Source organism: Pleurodeles waltl, chromosome 5, assembly GCF_031143425.1.
Source record: "Pleurodeles waltl isolate 20211129_DDA chromosome 5, aPleWal1.hap1.20221129, whole genome shotgun sequence".
NCBI lineage: Eukaryota > Metazoa > Chordata > Amphibia > Caudata > Salamandridae > Pleurodeles > Pleurodeles waltl.
The window spans coordinates 285296412-285310651 of record NC_090444.1 but is presented as its reverse complement, the minus strand read 5'-3'; the positions used below and the strand labels follow the sequence as shown (position 1 = coordinate 285310651).

Genomic DNA, 14240 nt, shown 5'->3' with positions numbered 1-14240 from the left:
CAATTCCTGGCTGCCTGACACCAGAGGACCCCCAGGCTCACACTCTGCAGCCCGATGCATCCACCAAGCCCTCCCAACCTCCCCACCCCCCAAACCACCACCACCACCAATGCAGTGAGAAGGGAAGCCAGCTCCCTCCTGCCCCTGCCTGCTCCCCCCGAGGAGCCCTGGCCCGAGGCGTGGGACAATCTTGCCAAAGGTCTTCAGGGCCAGCCACAGATTGTGGCAACCCCGGTCAGCTCCACACGCAGCACCCACCAACTGCTGCGTGGCACCACTGCAGCTCAACTAAGGGCAACCACCGTCTTCAGTGGCCAAGCCACGCCCCAGAGTAAGGTTATTCTTAAGGTGAGGATGTCATTCAAAGTCGAAAATCTCAGGTAGATTTGGGTGTCATCAGGATATTGGTGAATGCAGATGTTGTGGGCCTGATTCACAAAGGTATCTTACACTTTAGTGTATGTTTGCGATGTTGTGCTATTCACAAAGGAATTTTATGAGTAGTATCTTTGTCTGTGGAGTTTCCCTGACTTGTGATGGAGACTAACCACATAAAATAGTAGGCAGTTGTAAAGATACTACTACAAAAAAACAAACTTGCACTAAAACTTAAGCATACCTTTGTGACTCAGACGTGGTGCTCTAGCAAATTTTGGCCAGTGGTTCAACATAAAGGTTGAAGAGGGGAGGGGATACAATGGATCCTTATGGGACTCCACAAATGATATGTAAAGGGTCTGAGACCCTGTTGTTAATTTTTACAATTTGAAAGCGTTTGGAGAGGAAGGAGGTTTTGAGGAAGTTCTCCTGAGAAATGGTTTTACGTCTTCCAGGTGTTTTTTTATTTGGTTGTGATTGGAGTCTGGAATGCCAGGGGGAAAGTTGGTGAGCGTAACGGAGAGTTCTGATGGATACAACTACCTGTGGATTCCTCACCTCATGAATACTCCCATGGCGCCAGCATTCGACGGAAATCTTCTTACTAGTCTCTGCACGTCGACGAGGACGTCACTGTCTCGCACGCGACGCCGTCTGACGTCATACAGGCAATAAGAGGTCCTCGACGACGTGCGGACGTCAGTTCCCTTTTTTCCGTGCATTCGAAACGGTTATCTTCGAGGGAGCAACTGTTACTCTTGCGGTTACAGTGTATATCTTGCTGCGTACTCTTTCTCTGTGGAAATAATGTCGCAGAGAAAGTCTGGATTTAAGCCTTGTCGTGAGTGTGGAGGCAAGATGTCGGTGACGGATCCTCATTCCGATTGCCTTTGGTGTTTGAGCTCCGACCACGACGTCTCGACTTGTGATTCGTGTCAGCACATGAATCCGAAGGCCATTAAAGAACGCGAGGCGAAGCTGTTTATGGCCAAGTCAAAGGAGAAGCATCACAAGAAAAAGTCTTCTCCAAGACATCGGCGTCATCGAGACTCCCGGCGCCGTAGAGAATCTCGGCGTCATTCAAGGGAGGCTCGTTCCAGGTCTCCGGATCGGCGCCGGAGGACATGGGAGGTCAGCCCCACGGTGACGCCGCATCCTTCGACGCCGTTGCTCTCTCCGACGTCTCCAACTTCGCCTGGACAGGCGTCGGTGATTGAGGTATTGGAGCCTCAGGTGTTTTCTCCGGCGCAGACGCCGAGGCCGGCGTCGGGGTCGCCTCCGAGTCAGGCACCCCAGTATCCGGCTTTTCCCACCCCTGGAGCCGATAGTTCCGCATTTTTGAATGCGATGTATGCCATCTTCCAACAGATGGCTCCAGGGGGTGCTCCGGCTGGGCCTTTGGCCTTTTCTTTGGGTGATCCTGCGCCTCTTCGGCCGGCACCCTTTATGCCCTTTCTCCCGTTTGGGAACGTGGGCTCGGCGCCAGTGTTGGCGCCGGTGGCCGCTCCGATGGCTTCGGAGGGATTGGCCCCAGGGATTTCCATCCCGTCGACGTCGAGATTTCGGCCTGTGACTCCGGTGGGTCCATCCGTTTCATCTGCTCTTCAGTCGGCGCCGAAGTTACCTGTGGCGCCGGATGCGGCGTCGGTGGCTTCGGAAGATCGGCGCCGATCTCCGACTTCGGCGGAGGTGTTGTCGACTCCGCGGATTGAGCAACGACTGCATTCAAGGAGGCGTGCTCTCCGGGTACTAGAGGAGCAGGAGTACCAACGAGCCCTAGAGGAAGGAGAGCTAGAGGACTCGGGTGATGGGCTGCGTGGACTGGAGTCGGCCAGTGGGCTGGACACTTCCCCTGAGTGGGACCTTTCGTCCCCGGGGGAATATACCGAGGAAGCTGCTTCCTTTCATACAGTGGTACGGAAGGCAGCTAGTTTTTTTGACCTGCCTTTGCCGGTGGTGGAGGCGAAACAAAACCTTTTGACAGAGGTGTTGCATCCGGCCTCAGCCGCGGCGGAGCCTCTATTACCTTTTAATGACGCTCTGCTGGATCCGGTTTTAGAGGTGTGGAAGAAGCCGGCATCTTCCCCAGCAGTTCACAGAGCCGTGGCCAGGAGGTATCGGACGGCTCCAACTGATCCTGGTTTCCTATCTAGGCACCCTACGCCGGAGAGCTTGGTTGTGCAGGCCTCCTGTTCGTCCAAATCAGCGCCTGGTTCTTTCCCGACGGTGCCTGGGGACAGAGACTCAAAAAAGCTAGAGGCGCAGTCGAAGAAGATTTTTTCGTCCTGCAGTCTGGCGTTAAAAGCCACTAATGCGACCTGTATCCTGGGGAGGTATATTCATGCTCTGATGGATGACATCTCCTCTTCGTTTACAGAGCTTCCCCAGGGTCTTTTGGATCTTGTCTCTGATGCCCAGGCTGCTGCGACCCAAATTATCCAGACGGGACTGGATACCACCGACTCGGTAGCCAGAGCAATGGGCACAACTGTGGTGGAAAGGAGACAGGCCTGGCTACGTAACTCGGGCTTTTCGGCAGATGTACAGTCCACATTGTTGCATCTCCCGTTTGATGGGGACAAACTGTTTGGGGCTAAGGCTGATTCGGCCTTGGAACGTTTTAAGGAGAGCAGGGCCACGGCTAAGTCGTTGGGACTCCAAGCTCCTTCTTCCACGGCCTCTTCCAGATTCTTCAGGAGGTTTCGTGGATTTGGGCGTGGCTCTTCCTCCTCTTCCTTTCGGGGAAGATATCAGCAACCTGCCTCTTCCCATCCCTATAGATCTTTTAGGGGGAGGGGTAGGGTCCGCACCAGGGGAGCCTCTCAGCAGCACTCTGCCTCTTCCTCATCCTCTGGCGGGGTGCAGCAGGGGAAGCAGCCTTAGGCTTCCACCATTTCCCACTCACTCCTCTCCTGTAGGGGGAAGATTACAGCATTTTCTCACCAAATGGGAGACTGTTACGTCGGACACTTGGGTTCTCAGTGTTGTGGGAAAAGGCTACACCCTTCCCTTTCGGGAGTTTCCGCCCCTCATCCCGCCCCGCCCTTCGTATTGTTCACAAGAACACCTCCTGTTGCTAGAACAGGAGGTAGAAGTCCTCCTTTTAAAGGGCGCGGTGGAGTTGGTCCCGGAGCAGGAAAGGGGTCAAGGAGTTTACTCAAGGTATTTCCTGATTCCCAAGAAGGATGGTCGTTTGAGACCAATTCTGGACCTGAGGATCTTGAATTGGTTCCTCAAGCAGGAAAAGTTCAAGATGCTGACCCTAGCACAGGTGCTTTTGGCGTTGAACATGGAAGACTGGATGGTGTCTGTCGACTTGCAGGATGCTTACTTTCATATCCCGATACTCAAGTCACACAGGAAGTATCTCCGGTTTGTGGTGGGATCGCAACACTACCAGTTTGCGGTCCTTCCGTTTGGTCTTACTTCAGCACCTCGAGTCTTCACGAAGGTGATGTCGGTGGTTGCGGCAGAGCTCAGAAGGAAGGGGATAGCAGTATTCCCTTACTTGGACGATTGGTTGATCAAAGCCAAGTCCCCGGAGCTTGTGTTGCATCATCTGCAGTCAACAACCCAGTTGTTGTTCGACCTGGGCTTTTCGGTGAACGAGCCCAAATCTCACCTGGAGCCCTCTCAGCGCCTCCTGTTCATAGGGGCAGTACTGGATACGACATTGGGTCGGGCCTTTCCTCCGCCTCAGCGGATTCAAGATATTCAGGATTTGGTTCCAATGTTTCGAAATGGAGCGGTAGTTCCAGTCCTCAAGGTCCTTCGTCTGCTCGGTCTTTTTGCCTCCTGCATTCTGTTGGTCACGCATGCTCGCTGGCACATGAGGGCTCTTCAGTGGTGCCTCCGAAGGCAGTGGTCTCAACACAGAGGGGATCTAGAGGGTACTGTCAAGATCTCCAGAGATGCTGCTGTGGATTTGAAGTGGTGGATTGCAAGCAACAATCTTTCACAAGGAAAACCGTTCCAGCAGTCGCCACCAGTGGCCACAGTCATAACGGATGCTTCCACTCTAGGGTGGGGAGCTCATCTGGGGGATCTGGAGATCAAAGGTCTTTGGTCTCCAGAGGAACAGATTTTTCACATCAATCTGTTAGAGTTACGGGCTGTACGTCTGGCTCTCAAGGCCTTCCTCCCTTCCCTTCGTGGTCAGTCGGTACAGGTCCTAACGGACAATACTACCACGATGTGGTACATAAACAAGCAGGGAGGAGTGGGGTCGTACCTTCTCTGCAGAGAAGCTCTTCGACTATGGTCCTGGGCAAAGGACCATCGGATTTGCTTGATAGCAAACCATCTGGCCGGAGTCTTGAACGTGCGTGCGGACAGTCTCAGTCGCCACTTCTCGGCAGACCACGAGTGGCGTCTCCATCCAGATCAAGTCCGTTTAATCTTCCAGAAGTGGGGGTTTCCTCGGGTAGATCTGTTCGCCACTCGAGAGAACGCGCATTGTCCGTTGTTCTGCAGCCTTCAGTATCCGATGCAGGAAGCGTTGGGGGACGCGTTTCAAATGACCTGGTGCGGCCAGTTGCTTTACGCGTTTCCTCCCATACCCTTGATTCCTCGAGTATTGAGGAAGATTCGCCAAGACCGGGCTCTAGTAATCGTAATAGCTCCGGATTGGCCAAGGAGGGTGTGGTACTCCGACCTTCTCCAACTCTCAACGTGCCCGCCGCTCCGTCTCCCTTTCAGGGCAGACCTCCTCTCGCAGTCGCAGGGGCAGGTTCTACACCCCAACCTCCAGAGTCTGCACCTACATGCCTGGAGATTGAACGGGGCAACCTGAGTTCCTTCTCTCTCCCGCCTGAGGTAGTGGATGTTATATTAGCGGCCAGGCGACACTCCACTAAATCTATCTACGCTAATAGGTGGTCTAAATTTGTTGCGTGGTGTGGAGAGAGGCAGATTGATCCTTTACAAGCTCATCTATCGGACGTTTTGTCTTTTGCTCTATCTCTGGCGCAGAAAGGTTGTGCAGTGGCTACCATTAAAGGTTATTTATCGGCCTTGTCAGCCTTCATATGTCTTCCAGACCAACCATCTTTATTTAAATCCCCTATTGTTATCAGATTCTTGAAAGGTCTTCTAAATCAATATCCTCCAAAGCCATTCGTTATGCCGCAATGGGATTTGTCCTTAGTCCTGACTTTCCTTATGGGGTCCCCTTTTGAACCTATGCATTCTTGCCCCTTGAGGTATTTGTTTTTAAAAACAGTCTTCCTGATAGCTATAACATCAGCAAGGAGAGTGAGTGAGTTGCAGGCCTTATCAGTAAAACCCCCTTATACAACTTTTTATGGGGATAAGGTGGTGTTGAGGACCAAGGCTGCTTTCCTCCCGAAGGTTGTTTCACCCTTCCATTTGGCTCAGGCAATTACTTTGTCCACGTTCTATCCTCCGCCTCATCCTTCCAAAGAGGAAGAAAGACTGCACCGTCTGGATCCAAAGAGAGCGTTGAGCTTCTTTATCGATAGAACAAAGGATTTCAGGCTGGAGGATCAGCTGTTTATTGGATACGTGGGCAAGAGGAGAGGAAAGGCAGTCCACAAGAGAACACTATCCAGGTGGGTTGTTCTTTGCATTAAAATATGTTACTCTTTGGCAAAGAAGGATCCTCCTGAGGGCATTAGAGCTCATTCCACCAGAGCTAAGTCGGCCACTTCGGCCTTAGCCAGAGGTGTTCCTGTGGTCGACATCTGCAAGGCCGCAACTTGGTCGTCCCTTCACACTTTTGCAAAACATTACTGTTTAGATTCTGAGGTTAGAAGGGACGGCCATTTTGCACGGTCAGTGCTGCAGGATTTCTTGGTTTGACCATTTAGGCACCCACCGCCGGGCGTGGTACTGCTTTGGGACTCTATTCATGAGGTGAGGAATCCACAGGTAGTTGTATCCATCAGAAGAACGAGTTACTTACCTTCGGTAACGACTTTTCTGGTGGATACATTAGCTACCTGTGGATTCCTCACGGTCCCACCCGCCTCCCCGTTGCCTTTATGGTCTTGCCAAGTAATCCTTGAGTGCGCTCCTCTTGATCTTTGAGGGTGCAATAGATGTATATATATAATATATTTATATATATATAGGTATATGTGTATATATCTTTATGTATATACTTGGTGTGTGTATATATTTTAAAAGAAAGAGTTTTATATATATATATATATATGTACATAAAAAAGATTTACAGTTATTCATACAATGTGGTGTATTTTTACAATATAATGGATGTTGCTTTGTTCTTTCATTGCATTGCCTGGTTGTTCTCATGCACGTAAAAAATGATTGGTACTGACGTCCGCACGTCGTCGAGGACCTCTTATTGCCTGTATGACGTCAGACGGCGTCGCGTGCGAGACAGTGACGTCCTCGTCGACGTGCAGAGACTAGTAAGAAGATTTCCGTCGAATGCTGGCGCCATGGGAGTATTCATGAGGTGAGGAATCCACAGGTAGCTAATGTATCCACCAGAAAAGTCGTTACCGAAGGTAAGTAACTCGTTCTTTTTGTTGTTGAAAAAAATAATTTGATGAAAAAGAAATTTTGTTATTCTGAATCACACATATGCCTTTGCCGTAAGTTATGAAAATGTTTAATGTAATGTGCATACATGAAGAAACACCTGTACTGTCCCAAATACAGGGTTCCCTCAGTGCCCCATTCTTCTGGAGTTCTGTGATGTTTTCTCATTTGGACCTACACACAATGGTTTTCTGTTTACTGCACCCCATGTTCCAGATGGCCCCCATCCCTTTCTAACATGTGCTGTAAAGCACTCCACTGCTTTTTATTGCTATGTCCGCACTATATCAAATTTTCGAAATAAATAAATCACTTTACTTGTCTTTTAGAAGCTCATCAACTTTTTTTAATATGTTTTTTTTTTTTGGCAGGTTAAGATCATGTATGCTTTAAGAAGTTATAAGACTGTTTTCCTATGCAGTATTGTTTCTGTCTTCTGGCTCTTGGCTTCGGCTCAAGAACATGTGCATCCTAATGTGCAAGAAGGGAATCGCGTGAACACCCGATTCGACAAAAATATGGTGCAGGATAAAGAGTAAGTTGCATTTTCTATGCTTATTTGCTAGAACGCATCCCTGTCCAAATCGTTCTCCCTTATTTGCCAAGATATATTGTGCACTTTGTATGTTCAGGTCTCGTCTACAGACCTCTTTAGATGGTTGTTGTCAAAAGACCTGTTGTGTACAATACCAATACTTAAGAGCGGGGTTTAGAGTTAGCCCTTGTTTATTTTAAATTGGCTTTCTCAATCTCATTTCCTTGCTCTCATTCAGCGGCTTTTCTTTCTCTTCTTGTGTCCTGATCCTCTCAAAGAGCATAGATCTACATTGCTCCTGGTTGAATAATTTCTCTTCTTAGAATCGGGGACCTACTTGTTTCTCTTTTCAGATGGGAGTGCATGTGTATTTTCCGCTCTCTCTCGTGTGTGCTTGATTTGTTTTATTTCTCCTCCTGTGGTGCTTGTTCCTTTGCCTGCTCTTCTTCCACTGCTCTTCCACTCTTCACCGCCCATCTGTTGATTTTTCACTTTCCCCCTAGTTCCTACATTGTTTTACCTCCGCTCCCCACTTGTACTTTTTATCAGCACCCTCCAACAGTTCCTTAGTTGCTCTGATTACCCCCATCCTAACTTTCTGTTTCTTTTATTGTTGTTTTTTTTTTTTTTGTCTCTACCCTGCCACCTCCTTCAAGGTTGGTGGACATTCCCTTGGTTCAAATTAGGTTTGTGATGCCTGGGTTGTGCCATGGAGCTGAATGTGCAGAGTTGGAACTGGGTATAAAGCAAACCAGCACGCGTGTCAAAACAGAGCCAACGAGAATAGTGATTTGGAGATTCCTGCGAGAATTTTCCCTGACATACTGGGGTTTTGTTGGAAGATGGTACAAGGTGGTGTGAAACTGACATATATATATATAAAGGAGTAGTTCGAAGGAGAGGGTTTGATGTTGTGAGTGTAGATTGGGGTAGTTAAGATCAAGCGTTTTTTAAGAGTGGTTGATGCATATTGATTGAATTCCGTGGGATTTAGGTTTCGTTGTAACCCTGACTGAAATCAACAAGGGAAAAGGAGAAATAAGTGAGAAAAGATTCAAGATCCACAAGAAAAGTACTTGGGGAGTGGGATGGGGAAGAGCAAGAGAAACCAAGTATGTTACTGCCAGTGCTGTATAGAGACCGTGGGCAAGAGTCCGTGGAAGTGAATAGTTTGTCACGGAGGCCACCATCTCTGCGCACTCCGAGTGATGGGATATAACTTGCATAGCCTGTCCAGGTTTCAAAGATGGTAATGAATGCGCTTTTATTTCGTACGTGGTGAGTGTTCCTGCGATTGCACAAGCCTGTCCTTGTGAAGAGCTTGACATTGATTCTTGAGGGTTTCTTGAATGTGGAAAACGGTGATGACTTGTAGTGGAGCAAACCTCTGGCCACTTTTTCAAGGAAATAGGTGGAGCAATGGAGTTATTTTACACGGACATGTTTGGCTGCAAGATATTGTGGGGTATTTAATGTAGCAAAGGAGACAAGTCAATCTGAAGAAGGAGGCAAAGTGTAGAACGAATATGGATGTGGCTGACAGCATAGTTGTTTATGGCCATGTGGTCCAGACTGTACTGTCCACTCTATATGATGTGGCGGTACATCGGTGGCTCTTGAATGTGGGAACAGTTCACTCAGTGAGGGGACACTGATCAATGAGGACTATTTTGGGACTCTCTCGCACTGAAGATCGACAAATGGTTATAGTACCCAGTTCATTCAGTACTATAAGAGTACAGACGTAGTTAACATAACGATATGTGTTAATGTGCTGGTTGTTCCTTGGCAGGTGTTAGTGGTCTGGAAAGACTTGTGTGTTTTTTGAATCGTAGACAATATAAGAATTAATCTTACTGGAAACATTTGTGTTTCCATAAGGCTTGTTAACAAGTGCTAAGATCGTCCACTGCTTTTGGTTTGAACTATGGATATCCTAGGTGTATCACAGCAAAATGGGATTGTTGTCACCTAGCCTTGTAATTTTTACAGAGCCCAGAGGCAGTCATAACAGCAGTCAATCTGCTGGACCCTTTATACGCGGGTAGCTAATAAATAGCAAAACTCACAAATATTGCTAACTGGCTAAAAGCAGTAATGCTCGTACTGTGCCACCAGATGCCGCTGCTTTACAGTTGATAATATTAAGTGTTATTAAAAACTGGTAATACTCCAGTTCTGTATGTGAATATAAATTATAGAAACAAATTAGCACTTGCTAGCAGATTTACGAGGTGGAGGTGCTCGTTTAAGTAGCAGGAGAGTGGCTTTTAATGTGGATGCTTAGTAGGTAATGAAGGTAAACAAGCAAGGATTGATTGAGCAAGGAAGACGGAAATTATTCGTATATTATGTTTAAAAATGCAAACATTGTGTTTCTGGTCTACCTTTTTCCAGTTCCGCGTCTTTTATCATTTGACTCTCTCTTTTAAGAATCCGTTACCATTGGAAGTGCGATCCAATGTGAATCCTCAGCTAGCCTCTTGTCAGTTATACTGCATCTTTGGAGAGACAATCTGCCTTCTCCCAACTCCCATTGTGTCTCTGGCCTATCTGAGTAATGTTTGAAATGGACTTTGCAAACCCAGGTCTTTGCTCACATAGGGTGGCCACGCGTCAGTCCTTTTTTTACGGACTGCCCGTAATTTCGCCCTGCCGTCCGTTGTACGTGATGAAAGTCTCAACGGACAGCATTTGTCCCTAATTTTAGCTTTCCAGCTAAAGGACAAATGCAGTTAGAACAATTCATTTTCCCGAGCTGTACTGAAAGATATTCTCCAGTGCTCTGAACCAGAGGGAGGGGCATACAGATAAGAATCCGGCCTTATTGTCAGGGTGTCTTGTTCCCAAAAGAAATGCAAATGTGCACAGCTGGTAAATTTGCAAATGTAAAGGTGCTTATAAATCTATATTGGCTTTAATGGAAAGAGTCACTTGAAGCTTTCTGATGGCAAATATATTTTCTTTCAGGGAGGTACTGTAAGGGTGTTCCAAACTGAGTTGTGGAGTGTATGGTTTAAATGGACAGTTATAAAAAAAAAATGTCTGCAGTAGAAATAATCCATATATTATTGAAATCTGTATTTTAGGAGGGCTTTTTTTTTCAATTTAACCTAAATGTATTTGTGCATTTTGTGGCAGCCTGTATTATGCTGTGTGCAATGCATGTTTAAATAAGGATTTACAGGGTCTCATCTGCGCAAGAGTTATTGGTTTTCCCACTGTGATTTAGCCATGTGGTACACCAGGACAGCTGCTGTTCAGCATGGCTAAAATTTGGTGGCATAGAGAAGAGTGGCACAGAGTGGAAAGGCAAAGAGTGTTGTGGAGAGTGTCATGTTAAGGAGTGGCATACTGTGGAGTTGCCCTGAGTGGCGTATAGTGGGGTGGCTTGCAGTAGTGTTGACTGGTGTAGAGTGCATTTGCGTAGAGTGTTGCAGAATATAGTGGTGTAGAGCGAAGTGGCATTGAATGCAGCAACATAGAATTCAGCAGCGTACAATACAGTGTCACAGAATGCAGAGACATAGATTAGAGTGGTGCATAGTAGAGTAAAGTGGAGTAGTGGAGATTAAGGTGGCATAGGTTAGAGTAGTGTACAACATAGTGGCAGAGTGTGCAGTAATGTAGAGTGGTGTGCAGTGCATAGAGTGCTGAGTAGACTTGAGTGTCGTAGAGTGGTGCAGAGCAATGTAGAGAGGTGTATAGTATAGTGCTGTAGAGCGCAGTAGTACTGAGTAGGATGGTGTAGAGTACAGTGGCAGGGAGTGCAGTGTTGCAGAGTAGAGTGTCCGATTGCAAAGGTGTAGAGTGGTATAGAGTACAGTGGTGCAGAGTAGAGTGCAGTGGCATAGAGTTGAGTAGAGCAGAGTCTAGTGGCATAGAGTGCAATGGAGTAGAGTGGCGTACACTAGAATGGCAGAGAATGCAGTAGTGTAGAGTGTTGTATAGTGCAGAAGTGTGCAGTTCAGAGTAGGCTCGAGTGGCATATAGTGCAATGGTGTAGAGTGGTGCAAAGTAGATTAGTATAGAGTGGTGTGGGGCTAAGTAGAGTAGTGCTGTAGAGTATAGTGCTGTAGAGTGGCGTAGAGTGCAGTGGCATAGAGTGTACTCATGCAGAACACAGTAGTACAGAGTAGAATGGTGTAGAAGACAGTGGTGGAGAGTGCAGTGTTGCAAAGTAGAGTGTCAGAGTGCAGTGGTGTAGAGTGGCATAGAGAGTAGTGGAATAGAGTGCAGTGCTGCAGAGTAGAGCACAGTCAAGTATAGTGCAGTTGTTTAGATGTTGGAAAATGGATTATTGGTAAGGGCAGGTAAGTACCTACACTTGGCCACTAACCTCCACTTAGGTCCAGTTAGGTCTCAATAAATTAAACCCAGTTCAACCCTTGGTAGCTTGGCAACGAGCGACAAGGCTTAACTTAGGAGACATTTGTGTAAAGCATTTAAAAATCACAAAACAGTAAATAAGTAAAACGCAATAAAAATTCCAACACCAATTTATAGAAATTTTTTACATCTTTTTCTTTAAAATGACACCAAAACGAATAAAATTGGATAAGGGGAACTGGAGATATGAATTTTTAAAGAATTAATGTTTTCTAGCGCATAGAAGCAACTAGCGCTCAAAGGGTTAGAAAGGGTCACATTGGAAAGGGACAAAATCCAGAGTTCAGGCCACCCACGAGGTCACACTGTCACACTTACTTTTAGAAGTGTTTTTTGATTCAGGAAAGTGGTCCACAGCATCAGCCAAGGCTTCAGAGGCTTTGGTTGGCCTCTTGGGGTCTCGGACTAGAACTCTCACAATTTACCTCTTCCAACTTATGGAGTTGCTCCAAATGTCTTCAAACTTCTGGATCTTCTTCCAGAGTTCCTTTTTGGGTCCTTGGCGTGTCCACAGCTTTGATCCAAGGTTCCAGAAGCTCTGAGTTGGTCCGTGGGAATTGGGGGTACAGTTCCCAGAATGCTGGGCTCTGCTTGCAGGGCTTGAGGCAGGGGACTCTGGGCAGCTCCTTTGTACCTGTAGCAAACCGGGAGTCCCTTCTTGAAGCAGTAGAAGACAGGCAAAGTCCTTTTAGTGGTGAAGCCCAAGTGTGCAGCTTGTGTAGTCCTTCAGCGTGCAGTGTCCAGGTGCATGTCAGGGGCCCAGCAGGGCTGTCCTTCTTCTGTAGTTCTTCCTTGTAGGGATCTGACATGTGAGTGCAGGTCTGCCAGTTTTATCCTTGCTCCTGGGTGAAAAACGGGTTGCGGGGGCCCGTGTTCTCCAATCGGGTGCAGGGTCCTTCCCCCTATGATGACCACTCCCTGGGAAGTGTGGCAAAAATAAATTCCAGGGAGCAACATTCCTCAAAAATCCATCATGGCTGAAAGTGATTTTTGGCAGTTACATCTGGCTGAGCCCACCCACTGGTGTGGCTAAAAGTCTTAAGCACACCCTTCTCCTGCCCTCTCCTTATCTGATGAGGGAGGCACCTAATTGTCAGGGCTTGCAGGATGTGAGGGAGGTGCTGGGCTACACAAAATGTCCTTCCCTGCCTTTGAAGATCAGTTTGTCAGCCCTCCCCCTTCCTGCTTCTTCATCTGCCTAGGGGAGTTCTCCTCCCACAGACACATTAATTTGTGTTCAGCCCAGGCTACTTCAGACCTCATCAAGGCAGCCTGGCCAATCAGAGCAGAGCACTACAGGCCTGAAGTTGACCACTTTTTAGGTAGAGTTTAACACTCTCTACCTGAACAAGTTATATTAAATCCCACAACTGGAAGTTGTGGGATTTATTATAACAATTAGTTTGATACCAAACTTGAGGTATGACACTTAAGGGGACTTTATTAATTAAAATAAAGTCTCCCCATTCTAGCCTATGGAGGCAATTCACTACAGTGAGGGGAAACACGAATTTGGCTGTTTTATGTCACCAGGGCTTATAAAACTATTTTTATAAGGTCCGTGCTTATAGTTACATGGCACCCTGCTCTAGGGGCACATAGAGCACACCTTAGGGGTGACTTATATGTAAAAAAAGATAGTTTAAGACTTTGGAAGTACTTTTAATTCCAAAGTCGAATTTGCATGTAACTTTAATTTTAAAACAGCCAGCAAGGCAGGCTTGCCTTCAAAATGACCCTGGGCACCTCAGCAGTGCACCTATGAGTGCACTACCTATGCTGGGGTCCCTAAACCTACATGCCCTACCATATACTAGGGACTTATAGGTAGGTTGACCTAGCCAATTATAATTAGCCTTATTTGCATACTCCTTTTACACAGACCACATGTCCTGGGATTGGTTAGTAGTATGCAGGGCACCATCAGAGTCAGGAAAACACCAGCAAAAAGTGAAAAATGGAGGCAAAAAGTTAGGGGGCCTCTGCAGTCAGCCCTGTTTTCTCACAAGAGTGAATTGGCATAGAGGTCATTGAAGTAGAGGTCAGTGGTTTAGAGTGCAGTGGGGCAGAGTAGCATAGAGTGCAGAGGAGTAAATTGTTTCAGAGTAGAGTGCAGTGGCATGAGGTGCTGGGTAGAGTGCAGTGGCATAGAGTGCAGAGTGCAGTGGCGTAAAGCAGATTGTTTCACAGTAGAGGGAAGTGGAGAGGTGTAGGGTAGAGTGCAGTTGCATAGAGTGCAGTTGCATAGAATGTAATGACTTAGAGTGCAGTGATGCAGAGTAGATTAGAGTGACGTACACTGTATTGGTGTAGAGTGCAGGGGCGTAGAGTTGAGTGTTACAGAGTAAAGTGCACTACCACAGAGTGTATTAACATACAGTGCAGTGGCGTACCCTGCAGTGTTGCAGAG

General features: G+C 47.3%; 1 protein-coding gene across 1 annotated transcript in view; it reads left to right on the top strand.

Moving 5' to 3' along the window:
- Positions 1–14240, top strand: part of MCFD2 (multiple coagulation factor deficiency 2, ER cargo receptor complex subunit) — a 107476-nt gene that overhangs the window by 30067 nt on the left and 63169 nt on the right. The window contains exon 2 of the mRNA XM_069234025.1: positions 7278–7441. Within this exon, the coding sequence (XP_069090126.1) occupies positions 7287–7441 (155 nt within the window). The 5' untranslated portion in view covers positions 7278–7286. The remainder of the gene's footprint in view (positions 1–7277; positions 7442–14240) is intronic.